The sequence below is a fragment of the Platichthys flesus genome, chromosome 5 (assembly GCF_949316205.1).
Source record: "Platichthys flesus chromosome 5, fPlaFle2.1, whole genome shotgun sequence".
Lineage (NCBI taxonomy): Eukaryota > Metazoa > Chordata > Actinopteri > Pleuronectiformes > Pleuronectidae > Platichthys > Platichthys flesus.
In genome coordinates, this window is record NC_084949.1 from 20,606,358 (window position 1) to 20,622,296 (window position 15,939).

The 15,939-nt window shown below is 45.1% G+C and overlaps 1 protein-coding gene across 3 annotated transcripts in view; it reads right to left on the reverse strand.

The window, feature by feature from the left end:
• The window catches only part of inpp4b (inositol polyphosphate-4-phosphatase type II B), a 118,516-nt gene extending 118,184 nt beyond the window's left edge, over positions 1-332 (reverse strand). Inside the window, exon 1 of one of the 3 annotated variants that reach the window (XM_062388177.1) lies at positions 68-315. In XM_062388177.1, the coding sequence (XP_062244161.1) occupies positions 68-152 (85 nt within the window). In that variant the 5' untranslated portion in view covers positions 153-315. Of the gene's footprint in view, positions 1-67 lie in introns of all 3 variants that reach the window. The other 2 variants (XM_062388178.1, XM_062388176.1) reach the window with 2 other exon arrangements.
• Between the last annotated feature and the right edge of the window lie 15,607 nt (positions 333-15,939).

Sequence of the window (15,939 nt, forward strand, 5' to 3'; positions counted from 1 at the left end):
ACAGAGGAGAGAGAGAGGGAGGGTGCAGATGAAGAGACAGACACACAACACAGTGCAGTCAGCTCACCGGCAGCAATCAGTCCTTCAGGGTCGGCGCGCAGTTCCTTCATGTCAACCATGCAGTGTCCCAGGTGTTGGATGCCGTCCTCCATCTGTCCAGCTTGCCTCTCAGCTCTCCCTCCTGCTCCCCCGACTCCTTTCCCACCTCCTCCACGAAACACCACAGTCCAGTCCAGTTCCCCGGCTCACACGCAGCCTGCCAAGCGGAAAAGCTGTCACGAAGATAGCAATCCTGCTCACCTCGCTTTCTTGCTGCCTCACAGCTCGCTCTCTCGCAGCATTAAAGATGCCTTTTGGAAAGTAATATGGAAGAGAGGGACCACGAGGGACCTGGAGCAGAGGTGGGAGGGGAGGGAGGGAGGGAGGGAGGGAGAGTGGCGGAGAGAGGGGAAGGGAGGACTGATGAGGGAGTAAGACTCCGAATGAAAGAGAAAGCAGGACAGAATTGATGTTATGTGCGATACACAGCTCTATCCATCAATCTGGGGCTGTCAGTGGGGCACCTCGACCAGACTGCACAGCGCAACACAGCCAGCAAGACACAACTCTGCCCACTCTCTCCCTGTCTCCCTCCTCTTCTCTTCTCACTGCGCAGCCACTGCTGCATCCAGACATGGCAGCAGGGGTCCCTCTGATTTCTGACATCCATCTCCCTCCCCTTCTCCAATCTCCCCTTGCCACCAAGACACACCATTCCTTTTTCCTCTTTTAGCAGTGAATCATTTAACAAGCATCTGCCTGTTTAGCTCCATACGGTGAGGCCAGCATAATGCAGCATGTTATTTTTGGAAGTTACATATGGAAGTCATTAGCGTAAGTGTTTAATAAACAGGTCAAACAGAGACAGCAGCAGAGATGAGAGTGGTTTCCTATGTCATTTAGACTAAGCTGTGTTAATGATGTTGCTGTGCTGATGATACACAGTTATATGTACGTGTAGAAAAACTCCTACATTTAAAAGCATGTGTATCAGAAGTATAATTGACTTAATGGATATGAACTTTCTGCTGTTTAAATAAATAAATAAATAAAAGGTTGCGTTTTGAGTTGCTCGATAAACTATACCAGACATAACGAAGGCTGTATTATTTCAGAAATTCGAAACATTTAACCCTTCGGAGGGGTCTTTGTTTCATGGCTGACATTCCAGGCTCAGGCTCAATTCCAACACAGCAGTATTTATATTTTTAATATTGCTAAACCCCAATATTCAATGCAGAAACTGTTAACCATGAAATTTCAAATTCCAAATTAGACTATTGATACCCTTTTTCATTTTTTTTAAATCGGAGTGTATAAGGACCATGAATGAGAATTTGACACTTTAAATAAAATGTACTAATACTTTGATTGATCACACACATGTAAATCTGCGAAAAGCTCTTGACCAGGAATCTTCAAATACAGAGAAGAAGGGCCAACAAAAGATTTTGTTTTAATCAGCATGTGTAATAAAGAGGCGCACTGACAGAATAATGCAGCTCTCCTTCCCTGTGCCTTTATTTGTTGCCCTCCCCATATCTACACCCCCTCATACTGTGAAGGTTATGTTAGTTATTTGGCCACCAAGGCCATGATGATACAGTAAGGCCATATCTAAAATCAATGTTAATTTATACCCTGCTGAATAGAGAGGGTGTTGTGGTCTGAGCTTAAGCTCAATAACGACACAGCAGAAGCCTCACACTCCTGGAGGAAATAAGGCGGGGGGGTTGGACACCATCAAATTTATTATGGGAAACTAAGACATGTAGCATCACATTGAAACTTGTTTCATATATCTGTGTTATATGAGCTACAGAGAAACTTTTCATGATATTCAATGAACCTTTTTAAAATATATAAAATGACATAATTAACACCACGACTCAAAAACTAAATAATTCAACAATAGCGAAAACATTTTGATTTGTTTGAGTACACATTAAAATCTAAACTAAGCCGATAAAGAAAAGTTTAAAATGTTAAAATGTGAACCAAATATGCAACCCAAACACTGTTTAAACATTATCATATGTTATGGTTTTTTAGTATATGATTACTGCTGCTTCAAATAAATAATTCAAAAAAGACAGATCTTGAATCAGCTTTGACAGCCTGAATAAATAGTTTGTGTTTTCGTTATTCCATGGGGGGGGGGGGGGGGGGGGGGGGGGGGGGGCTATAGGAGATCATCTGATCGGAGGTATGATTGATTTTGCATAGGTTTTTTGTCGGATGCTGTTCCTAACACAATCAGACTGGAATCATTCGAGAATTTGGCTTGTGCTGCCCCATTGGCTTGGTTGGCTCTAAAGCCCCTGGGTATTTTGAGACAAATCCACCATCCCAGTATTAACCAGGCCCAACCCTGCTGGACTTTGGAGACACTGGGAATGTTGTGGGTGAAGGCTGCCGCCGTTGTGTGTGAAATAATTTTAGAAAACTTGATGCGAGGGGGGAGGTTTTGTAATGATAGTTGGACTGTGCAAGCAGCTTATTACATCCCATAGTTACCAGTTCCTGTTCGGGGAACCTCTCGCTGGCATAGCAAGTAACCAAGGGGGAAATAAGGCATAATAGGTGGACAAGGTCTGTGTTGTGAAGAGGATAGGGAGGATGGATTGGTCCTCTAGCTTTGAGTTCTTACAAGGGTATGTGACTAAACTAAACCATCAGATCTGGTACGCTGCTGCTCCTGTATGGTTGTTAGGAGAACGTCTAATACTAGTTATAAAACCCTTTGTGGTTATTGCATCCAACCAGACCTGCAAGCTGATCCTATGTATGTGGGTCGTCTCCAAGAATAGTATAAATTCAATATAACCTGAAATAGGCTTTCTTTCATCTCTTTAAAAATACAATTTTGGGTCAACGCATATTGTTTTCTTTGTGATTTAATCTAAAGATAGTGTTTGAATTGGCGGCTTTTCCTTTTAACTCGAACAGTAAGATAAAAAACACAAACTGGTGAAAGCATAGATACAGATCACACGCGACTGGTCTGGGTTGGTGTCAGGGCCAAAAACCTAAATGAAGATAAATTGGTCCCTGCAGGAGCAATAAGACAGAAGATGAATCCACTCTGCACGAGGAGGTTTCTTCTCCACTTTCTTCCACTGCCTCAGTCCTTATCCCTTCATCCCTCTATTGCCACATACAGCTTGTTTTCCACCACCTTTACTCCCTAAAACCATCAAGACAAACGTTTTGCTTCCACGGCCATAATGGAAATGTGGAGGAACACACATTCACATGAACACCATCTTGAGCACACGTGTGAACGATCGCTCGCACAACATTGCAGAGAGACAAACAGGTCTGCGGTGTGATCCATTAACAATCTATTACGTTTCTTTTTAAGGTGAAATGTGTTGTCTTATTAAAGCCTGACTGATAGAGGGGACTAGAGAAAATCAATAGACAATGCACTGGAGATGGAGAATAGTACAAGTACTCGGAGGAGAAGAAGAAGAGAAGAAAATAAACATGCCCTTTTCAGCTATTCAGCCCCAAAGCCTGGATAACAGATTCTCACTTTTTCCCATTCCAATAGCACTTGAGGCCAATTAGAATTTGTGATACACTCCTCCTCAGTATTAAACAGCCAATGGCTTGGTTCGGCGTATTGTCTGGGGCGCAGGTTACACCGCTGTAGTGCAGCTAAGGCCCCAGCAGGAGACTTCTCATTCTCATGGTGTAAATACAAATTGTGGCAAAAATGGGCAGGATAACTCCTGAGGGCAACATCTGGCCTCGTTTAAATCAATGTCTTCATTCATGCGGGAGACATTTTTACAGGTATTCAATATACAATCAAATAGTTGTTCTGCTTGTTTAGTTGTATTTGAATATTATTTGTGACATATATTAGGTATTAAAGTTGTATTTGTTGTTCCAGAAACTCAGCATGTGGCAAACACAAGAACAATGATGCCAACATCAAAGTGTCGGTCCTCCCAACAGCTACTGTACCCCTGCTGGGTGCCCTTTCTTTGATTTTAACATGTTTGTGCCACCGATTTACAAAACAGCAAAGAATGAAGCCACTGCACACAGAGGGTGACAGCACCAACAAAACATTGGCGACTGAAAGATGAAAAATATTGTCTCTAGTGGATTTAGGTTTAAAACAATGAGTAACACAAGACTAAATAGTGCTTAGAGATGTTAAGGTTTTGTTAAATAACTAAACAATCCTCCTGCAGTGAATGGATCTCCCTCACACACACAAATACTTAACAACTTCTCACTTAAAACAATCAGCTCAATCAAAGTCAACATGAGCAGTATCATACTAATAAAACACTAAACCACCCATTAAGTGGATTCAATACAATTTGAAAAAAGGATTAAAACAGGTTAGTATTTCGTAAGTGCCTTGTATTTGAACTGATTGGCTCTCTGTGTATACTAAACTGAATGGAGATTTGATTTGCTGTAAGTCCAAACTGAATGCAAAGAATCCATACATCCACCCACCGCTCCTCTGCTGTTGTATTGCAGTAGCTGCAGGTTAAGCTAAGCAGCCTGGACATCCCTCCCCCCCAAGGTTTCCTTGCACCTCCTGAAACCAGCTGGGAATTTGGTCCTGAGATTACTAATTTTGGAAGCTATCAATTTGACAGCTTTACTATTGAAATCATTTATAAAAACATGGATTGTGGACCTCCCCTCATCATATACAGATAGGACTTTTATTTCTTAATGTATCGATAGAAATGTAAGTATATACTGCAAAAATACAGTAGTAGTATAGAGCATGTTGGATATATATAATGCAGTGTTTCTTTCCCCACATTATCGGTATTCATCTGTGTCACCCAGTCTAATGGGACCAACAAGCTGTCTGTCAAGGTCCCCATGAATACTCTTCACATTAAACATGAACTGATGCCCATCCCCTCCAACCCTTTTCTTTTCCCTCCTTTCAGAGAACGTGAAGAGAGATGAAACTATTGATTTTTCATCATGTGTTGTCCTGCCAGGTTACTGCATCTTTCTCATTGCACCTCTGCTGAGATCTTGTCGTCTTCTAATGTCTTAAAAGAAAAAAAGAAAAAAGGATCAACTCAGTTGCTTGGAGAAGCAGTTTTTTTTAAATTGGAAGACGGTGGTTGAGATGGGTCATACGTTCAAATTTTTTGTATGGATCTTGATACAATATTAAAAGGCCAATATGTTAAGTCAGTGTTTTTTCCATCCATACTGGTCCATGCTAGTGTGGAGGGACCAATTTGCACAACTCCAGAGTAAGTACAGGACAGATCCATATCCTTATTCTGTCCAAAAATGCTTCCTCAAATTCAGCTGACACGGATATGCACACACTTAATATCAGTCCATGCAATCACTGATTCTTTTCATAACCGTACTTGCATTATTCCATATAAAATTGTAATTGAAAATTGCACCCAAGAAACAACTCCCTCCTCGCAAGAATTAAGAAAATTAAAAAAAAACTACTCCAGGATCTGAACAAAAGCTGTTTTGTAGTTTTTGTATAATCCTTCAGACAAACTAGCAAACCCATAGACAGGGGTGAACCCATATTTTGCAGAGGTAAATATGATGTTCTATTGCTATCACTGTGGCACTTGCTCACACACTTAGCTTTGGTTTCGTTGCTGACTGCTAATCGTCAGTTGTTGTTTGATCCCAAATAAACTCTTAGAGATAAAAATAATGAAGGAAATACTGCACAGCGATACCTTTCCTTTAGTCACAATAGTCTCCGTGACAAAGAAGAAAGAGAAGGACTCTGGCTGTGCTACCAGTGGCTCTGACACAGTGGAAACAAAATAGCTCTGGGCACTCAATCTCCCCAAGAGAACCTGCAATGTTGAAAGTACAGGAGAGATATGGATTAGTTGTTTCTTCTATATTTCTGAATTACCTGGCTGTGAGACACAAACGCACACCACTGTGCAAACATCTATGTATCATTCTTACTGAAGTGAAAGAATTTCCATTACCCATGGTTGATTCTCTGGATATTCCTTGATCTGGATTGTTCTGCTAAAAGTAAATCATGTTCATAAGGAGAGGTCAAAACTGATCTGATCCCAGCCAAGCTGCTACACAGCTCTGTATATCCTGGTCTTATCAGTGCTTGAAGCGTCTCAATTCAACTACAGTGCTATAGGACAAATGAGAGGTTTGATCCCCATCCACTCTTATAATTTTATTTGAAGACAATACCGATAGGATTGGGCTGAGTTATTAACGTTCAAGAAATATTCTTTATTAGCTTCAAACGATGCATTTTGCAATGACTATTTTGTTTCTCCCAATTCACAATCTGTCAGAGAAGGTGATGACGCTGAGAAGAATTGGCTAGCAACATTATCCTTTACTCTGTCAACTGCAGAAAGTACAAGGATTTAAAAACAATATAATGAACAAATTGCCACGAAACTTGGTCGAAGGATGGAACATGGGCCAAGAAGCTTGTGTTGAGAGTTCCACACAACACTGGACTATCTAGACCAAGGAACTGACGAGATGAAGGACCAGATGAATAGATAAGATATTGTCAACTGTAAACAATTTCATGCAAAACAGTCAATGTATAAATTAAGGGGCTCAATTTCCCCTTTATACCAATGTGTCACAAATCTACAAAAAGACTCCAGATTAAGGAGCAATGCCACTTTCACACCTCCCAGTGGATGATACAGCATATAACCTGTCACCTGGTAATTTGCACAGTGTTAATTCAGCCACAAATTATAAATCTCCCCCTAGCTCCCTGAAATCGTCTGCCTATTCTCTTTCTGAGCACTGGCTCGAGTGTCACCGGACTCAAAGGAGCTGCTGCATGTTTAAACAGACAAACCTCGGTTTTTAGGCATCTTTCTATGGACTATGGAAGCAATCTTTAGTAACAATGTGCGACTAAATCAGATCAGTGTATTGATCCATCAACAAAACATTCAAATGCGGACAGATTCTTAGACGACAACTGAAAAAAACTCTACAGTCTATTGTTGTTGTGTGTCAAAGCAGGAAGCCACATGAAAGAGCTCTGACGAGGGATGATCAGCGGCTGAGTTCCATGTGGAAAGGTCAGGCCTCCTGCAGGACAGGGAGGAAGGAGAGGACAAGGGGAGGAGTGAGGATTGTGGTTAGAGACACAGGTTTATTTAAGCTCATAGCTGTTATTCAGCATCTGAGGGCAGCGTGGAGATGCTGCCATGTTAAGAGCCTCATACCATGTCAGCAGGAGGTCTCACAAACATATACAAATGCAGTATAAATACACAAATACACAATTTAATAATAAAAATTGCGGCAGTGATTTGCATTGAAATTCATATTGGATCACCCAACTCTTAGCTCATGCCAGGCTGGTGCTGAGGCCAGGGCACAGAGACAGCTGGGAGGAGTAGCCTCCTGATCCTGCACCCTGTCAGCTGTGTATGCCTGCTGTCACTCTCTGACAGCAGGCATACACAGCCCCATGTGCTCCTGTTATCTGTCTGGCCCATTCGGAGGGGCAGGGCAGGTCTCTCCATGCACAGAAGAATCACACACTGCAGTCCAGATTAGTTAGGCCACTGATGGGTAATTACAGACTGGCGGAGGGTTTGCTCCAGCTTGGCTAAATGCGGATAAAACTGTTAATTCATTCTTCTGGAGTCCTTGGTAAGTGTGGAAATCGGGTAATTTATGAATGCTAATGCCACTAGTACTGATTGCAGACGGGCTGCTGATTCTGGTCTGTGTTTTTTGTCTTTTTAATCACATTAATGAAAATAGCATAGAAGTATTACTGTCATCCAAGTTGAGAACATTTTTCAGTTCTTAAACTGCCTATAAAAGTGGTCACATACTAGTCAATCTTGTCGTATATTTACTCAAATGGCCCATTTTAGTAAAAAAGAGTGAGCGGCATTGTACTCACAGTGTGAGAGGCCATAATTAATCAAAACAACCCTGGTTCAGTTTGATCAGACAAATTGTTTGTATCTTTCATTCAATTAGTCCTCATTATAAAGCTTTTAATACAATTTCAAAACATTTGCTAAAGTTGCATTAATTAAAATTGTAATTTAGAAAAAAATATTGATGGGTGTTATAAAAACTTCTTTTCACTGAATTAGTTTCTTGAGTCATTAAACAAGCTTTTAAATGAAAAGAACAGAAGTGGAATTAGAAAGAGATGCACAGTCACATGTTGCACGCCCACATACTGTAAACATCAATGCACAATGCATAGTCACCACAAAAACACAATACTCTGATTTTCTACTTTGGAACCAACTTAGCCAAAGCAAAACTTTTTGTCTTATTTTACAAGTTATTCGTGTTCCCTTTCGCCCGCTGGTCAGCAACACCTTTGTTTAGTAATATCTTAAGCAGTAGCATTCTTTATTCGTTTGCACATTTGGCTTTCAGAAGAACATTGCCCCTACAAACTTGTGACCCACACAAAATTGACATCAAATACTGCATCTTCCATTATTCAGGTGATTCGTCCATAAATTAATGAGAATTAGAGAGAGAGAGAGAGAGAGAGAGAGAGAGAGAGAGAGAGAAAGAGAAAGAGAAAGAGAGAGAAAGAAAAAAAGTTTCTGTGACCAACGTTTCAGAGTTGCGCCTCCACCAGTGTGACAGGGACAGACAAACATTTTATATTCAAGTACTGGCAATCCACAAACAATTTTGTTAATATGCGAGATGATCACTTATGGTTAATAGGATATAAAAATTAAGCAAGCATGTCTAACAGTTGTCACTTTAGTTTGTGGAGGCTGTACACCAGACAGGTATTTATGCCCAGGCCGAGTGGGGAATCATTCTGGATGTTGTGATTTCTGTTTACTTTCTGAGTTGCTCGATTGCTTTCGGACTCTCTTAATCAATGGGGAGATCATTTGTCTTTGTGTTGAATGGTGCTTTGGGAACTCTATTGATTACTGCTCATTTCTTGACCACTTATATGCCTTAGCCTGAATTAATAAACCTAAGCTAGCTGGAGCACTTCTGTGTCTCCTCAGCCAGACTGATTTAAAAGTTCGATAAGACAAAAAAAAATGTTATGATGACAGACATATTGAAATAAAAGTTGTATTATATATAATAGTGCTAATCAATATAGCAAGCAAGTATGGTAATTCAGAGGAAACATTTTATTGCTTAACTGTCTCTACTGGAGACCTATGATATTGCTCCAATATTCAAGCTACAGGCTATAAATATAAGACAGTTTTTTTAAACCACTGTAAATGCAGTTCAAATACAACTACGAGGGACTAGAATAAACTGGATTTGTGTCTGTTATACTTTGTTCTTCAACATGACATATTAACCATCTTTTCTTACAAATCCCAAACATATTTCAAGCAGTAATTAAATAAATCCAAGAAGGAAATTATATGACGACAATTCATGAATTAACATGTTCTGTAGTGTTGCATCCACTCTGAGAATAAAATGATATTCAATCGAACGTGCTGTGTCTGTTCTCGTGTTGCTGTGTGCAGCAGTGTCTCACACTGCAGATGTGTCATTATTCAAACCTTCTGCTTAAGAGGAAGTGTAATAATTATGACTAAGCTACTATTCCACCGTCGATTAAGCCTGAATATGATTGTGCATAACGGCCGTTATGATAGGACACGTAATGGAAAACAGCGAGTCCTCCGGCCCTTGTAGGAGACAAGGACAGATTTATATTACAGTCAATTTCAATATTTTAAGTATTCTACGCTCTTTAATACATTTTAAAAATAGAGAAATGGTAACTTTAAAGAGGACTTAGTGCAAAATTGTTGCCGCATCCTGAAAAACATCCATCCAAGAAGGACTTTTTGATGAGCTGCTGTGGACCACACAAGATGAGTTTCAGTTATTTTTGTTTTGGAAATGACATGATTAGATCTGTCTTCTAAAATAATAGAAAGTCTCTGAAATATGTGTAGCAGGATGGGCCTTTAATTAGTGCTGCAGTACCGGCCCATCACGGTTGGTGGCGCTGTCTATAAAGGTGAGTGGTTGTGCACTGGGAGCCCTCTTGCCTTGGAGCTCCAGACTGCCCCGCCTCCTGTTATCACCGCACCTGGCCGCCTCACCTGGTCGCCTTTTGTTAGCTGGGTCGTGCAGCTCGCCGTTGTTTGGCAGTTCCGGGTCTTCCTTCTCCCGTATCGGCCCCAATTGTAGGGCATGCAAGTGTTTTCCTCCTCTGCCGGTTGCAGCGGGGAGCGATCAGCTGATCGATCGAGTCGCACGTAATTGTGCTGCTCGATGCAAGCGATCCCCTTCCTCCCCTTTGATGTTCATTCAACTCCTGACGGGTTGACGTGTGTGTGGGCGGTTTCTGCCAGCACGTTTTTCCCCCCCCTCTTCACGCTGCTGTTGGCCGGCTGCTGTTTTGCCCACTGGCTTATATAGCCAACACATCCATCCTACTCTGCATCTCCTACTGTGCTGTACCTACCACCGAGTATGGTGACTGCTGCCTCATCCTCAGTCTCATCTTAATCTATTCAGTTAACCGACTTCTAACTGATCTTATTGATGATATTATTTGTGTTTTGTGGTTTGCTTTGCATGTTTTTGGTTTAATTCGTTTTCTTAGTTATTTTGGTTTGGCTTAATTGCTTTACCTATTTATTTGGATTTATCAGTTTGGATAAATCTCCATTACTTTTGATTTAATTTCTTTGTTAGTTTTCGTTTGTTTGCATTTATTAAGTTTATTTGCCCTCCCTTATTTGTATTTTGTGTTGTGTGTGTGTGTGTGTGTTCGCTTTAGTGTGGTTGGGTGAACATATTTTATTGCGAAGTCATGTTTAAAGATTGTATGTATTAATTAAAAGGAATCGAAATTGTATGTTGGACCCAGTCTCAAGCTTTCATTAGTAGTGAACTTGTGTGCTTTAACTTTAAGGTTAATCTAACTCTCCAGGTGAAATTCCTGGGGTGGCGTTGCTGGCAATTTGTCACTAGTTCAACTAAAACTTCATCTTATTGAAGCCTTGAAACGTCGAATGCCACATTTGGCGTTGTTGGCAGGGTGGCGTCGGCGAAAGGAAGTGCACCTGGTGGGATGACGAATGCAGACGTCTTGCTGCGCGACCAATTTGTCGAGCATGTTTTGGACGGTGCCTTGCGTCGCGAGCTGAAGCAGTTGGTCAGGAGGCAGGCTACTGCTACTTTACTTGATGTACGGGGTGAGGCGATCCGGTGGGAGCGGGAGGGTTTCCCTGGGGGCGGGAGGGGTCGGAGTCATTCCGTCCCGTCAGCTTTTGGTCTCCAGTACGGGGTACAGAGTGGCTCCCAGGGAGCAACCACTTCACCTCAGGGACAGGAAATGGTGGAGATGAGAGAGATGTTAATGTTGCAGCAAGAACAGCTGAACCAACTTACCCAGAGCATCGCCACATTGCAGCCCTCTCATCTGCGCCGCCCTCCACCTCGTCGTGGCCCTGTTATATGCCGGCGCTGCCAACAGCCAGGTCACTACGCAAGCGATTGTAATGGCGTTCGGGTTTCTGCTCGCACACAGTCTTCTTTGCCTGGTCGTCAACCGTCTAACGGGCATTTTCATCAGGCCCAGGAGCCGGAAAACTAGCACCCGCCGAACTGCAGAGCCACAGTTCGGGGGGGGTAGCCACTGGCTCGGAGGAAGTTCTTGAGCTGATGTCGTCTTGCCCCCATGTTGCCGTGGACATGGGTGGAGCTCAGGTTCTTTGCTTGGTAGACACCGGTTCCATGGTGTCTACAGTTACAGAAAGCTTTTTCCTGCAACACTTCCAGCCTTGGGGGCATGAGAGGCTACAAGCTTGTAATTGGCTGAAGCTCAGAGCAGCCAATGGGTTAGACATCCCCTATGTTGGCTACCTGGAGTTAGATGTCGAGCTCTGTGGCACTTCGGTGCCGCGGTGTGGGGTTTTGGTGGTGAAAGATCCTCCGGGAGCGGTGTCTGCTCAGGTTCCGGGTATTCTGGGGAGGAACATTATTCATCGATGTTATCAGGTGCTCTTTGGACAGCATGGTCTGGCTTTGTTCAATTCGCTCTCTGTATCAGATGCACCAGAGACAGTTACGCAGGCACTACAGAAGTGTCATCAGGCCAGCAGGCAAGCCCCTCACCACGCAGCAGGCCAGGTCAAGGTTCGGGGTGGGAAGGCATGCCGCATCCATGGTGGTACGATGACAATAGTTACAGCAACATGCTCCGAGCAGTACTCGGGTACTAGGGTGTTGTTTGAGCCTTCGGAGTCTGGCCTACCTGCTGGGCTGCTTGCTTCACCTGCTTTGGTTCGGGTAGTACGAGGCACTGCGTACATCCCGATCGTAAATGTTGGCTCCACTAGTGTTTTGCTGTACCCTCGCACTGTGGTGGGCACCTTGGATGAAGTCCGGGTTGTCAGCATGCCTGCAGGAGTCACCGAGACGCCAACAGAAGTCGCCACCGTGGCTTCCCAGGCCACGTCTGAAGTCGTGCCAGATCGAATTGGGGCTCTGGACTTGTCAGCCTTACCAACTGAAGATCAGGGTAAGGTTCAGTCCCTTCTTAGGCAGTACAGCTCTGTCTTTTCCTCCCATGAGGGCGATCTGGGATGCACCAACCTGATCAGCCATGACATCCCGCTCTTAGACAAAGTGCCTGTCAGGCAACGCCATAGGCGCATCCCGCCGTCCGAGTACGAGGTGGTTAAGGAGCATATTAACCAACTGCTTGAAAATCAAATCATCAGAGAGAGTAGCAGTCCTTATGCTTCCCCAATTGTCCTTGTGAAAAAGAAAGACGGCAGTTTACGCATGTGCGTGGACTACCGCCAGCTTAACAACAAAACGCGGAAGGATGCTTTTCCCCTTCCACGCATCGAGGAATCTTTGGACGCCCTGACAGGTGCCCGCTGGTTCTCTACTCTTGACTTGGCCAGCGGGTACAACCAGGTCCCGGTCACAGAAGCAGACAGGCCCAAAACCGCCTTTTGCACCCCATTCGGCTTATTCGAATGGAACCGCATGCCCTTTGGGCTTTGCAACGCCCCCAGCACTTTCCAGAGGCTGATGCAGCGAATGTTCGGTGACCAACAATGTCAATCGTTGCTCCTGTATCTGGATGACATCATAGTCTTCTCTTCCACGGTGGAACAACACCTGGAGCGGCTGGAGATTGTACTGGGACGGTTGCAGGAACAAGGCCTGAAGGCTAAGCTAAGCAAATGCGCGTTCTTCCAGCCGGAGGTGCGGTACTTGGGCCATGTGGTCTCTGATCAGGGAGTCTCCACCGATCCCAGCAAGCAAGAGGTAGTTGCCAACTGGCAGCCTCCCACCACCATCGCTGACCTACGCTCATTCCTTGGTTTCGCCAGCTATTACCGCCGCTTTGTGGAGGGGTTTGCCAAGTTGGCGGCCCCTCTACACAAGCTGGTAGCAGAATTAGCTGGTAGGAAGTCTAGGGGTGTGGTGCGAATAGTGGCGGAGCATTGGTCGGATGAGTGCCATCGCAATTTTGAAGCGTTGAAGACCAAACTTACCACTGCACCTGTGCTCGCCTACGCCGACTTCTCCTTACCGTTCATCCTGGAGGTTGATGCGAGCTATGGTGGCCTTGGAGCTGTGCTCTCCCAGGAACAGAATGGGAAGGTCAGAACTATAGCTTATGCTAGCAGGGGGTTGCGGCCCACAGAGCGAAATATGTCGAACTACAGCTCCATGAAATTGGAGTTTTTAGCTCTCAAGTGGGCTATGTCAGAAAAATTCCGGGAGTACTTGCTTGGTTATAAATGCATTGTTTACACCGACAATAATCCCCTCAGTCACTTGTTTTCTGCCAAACTCTGTGCCACCGAACAGCGTTGGGCAGCACAATTGGCAGCTTTTGATTTTGAAATAAAGTACCGCTCTGGGAGGAGTAATAAAAATGCTGACGCTTTATCTCGTAAGCATCCACCTGGGCCAAATAACCTAGAGGAGATGTTTCCTGGTACCTCAGTTCCTGAGCCCTTGCGGCAGGTCCTGCAGCGTGAAACCACTCCCGCCAATCAAGCTGCTATTGCTGCGTTGCCCCATCATGCACCTTCTGACCTCCAGGCACTTCAACAAGCTGATCCTGTCCTTCAGGAGGTTTTAGCATTCTGGGGGCGGCGGCAGACTCCCAATTATCAGGAGCGGAAACACTTGTCTCCTCCTGCACGGACCATTATAGGTCAGTGGAACCGGCTGGTTGAGCAGGAGGGTGTTCTCTTCCGGCGCATCTTCCGTCCTGATGGCGCCGAAGCGGTGCTTCAGCTTCTGCTGCCTGCCACGTTAAAGCAAGAGGTGCTGTCTCAGGTTCATCAAGGGCATGGGCATTAGGGTGTGGAGAGGACATTGGAGCTAGTGCGGCAAAGGTGCTACTGGCCAGGTATGTCCTCAGAGGTGGCACAGTGGTGCAGAGAGTGTGAGAGGTGTCAAGTTGCTAAGGACACACCCAGACCGCCTCCCAGTTTCATGGGGCATTTGTTGGCTTCGCGTCCCAATGAAATCTTGGCTATTGATTTTACCTTGCTGGAACCCAGCCACAACGGGTTGGAGAATGTCTTAGTCATGACAGACGTTTTCAGTAAATACACCTTGGCTGTTCCTACCCGAGATCAACGAGCCCCAGTTGTTGCTCAGACTTTGGTCTCTGAGTGGTTCTATAAGTTCGGCGTTCCTGCCCGTATCCATTCCGATCAGGGCCGCAACTTTGAAAGTTCCCTCATTCAACAGCTCTGTGTACTTTACGGTGTTGAAAAATCTCGCACCACTCCATACCATCCCGCCGGTAACGGCCAATGCGAACGCTTTAATCGCACCCTCCACAACTTATTGCGTGCCTTTCCTGCATCTCGGAAAAGAGATTGGCACTCTTGCCTGCCACAGGTGCTCTACTCGTATAACACCACTCCCCATCAGTCCACCGGCGAGTCTCCATTCTACCTGATGTTCGGGCAAGAACCCAGGCTGCCGGTTGATTTTCTCTTGGGTAGAGTCTCAGACCCTGTGGGTGGCGAGGTCCATGAGTGGATCCAAGAACATCAAAACCGGCTCCAGCTTGCCTTTGACGGGGCCCGGGAAAGGTTGAAGGTGGCGGCAGAGCGCAGGAGGAGGAATCATGATAATCAGGTTCGGGATGACCCACTAAAGGTGGGGCAGTTGGTGTGGCTGCGCGATCATAGTGCAAGGGGGCGCCACAAGATACAAGATCTGTGGGGCCCTGTGGTGTACCGAGTCGTAAAGGCACCCCGAGAAGGTGGTCCAGTGTACACCATCGCACCGATGGACGACCAGACCAAAGTTCGGCAGGTCCATCGAACACTGTTGAAAGCCGTTGCTGGAGCTGCCCCTCAGGGTAGTGCATTGCCCCATTGTCCACCCCCTCTTGACCGGCCTCGGTCAGAGGATGAGTTGCCGTTTGACGGAGACTTGTTTATGTTGGGGCCGGAGACCCCTGTTGCTGCCCCTGCTCGCACAGCCGTGGTGACTCAAACCAGCCCTCGGTTGCTGCTCCCACCACCTGACTCTGCTGGGTTAGAGTCGTCAAGCGCTCCCTCTACTGCAGTGGCAGATCCACCCTCCGTTTCCCTGGCCGTTCCATCCACCAGTTATGCTGGTGAAAGTGAAGTACGCCGGTCAGCCAGGTCGACGGCTGGCCAGCACCTAAACCTCTATCACCTTCCGCGACCTGTAGGGAACTTGGCATTTGGGGCTGCAAATCCCCCTGGTCCAGTGTCAAATGCCGTTACTGCGCTCTTTAGGCCGTGGAGTTAGTTGGGTGATCCTCTGGATCAGTTGTTCCATCGTCGGGACGACGATGAAGTCGATGGGGGTAGAATGTAGCAGGATGGGCCTTTAATTAGTGCTGCAGTACCGGCCCATCACGGTTGGTGGCGCTGTCTATAAAGGTGAGTGGTTGTG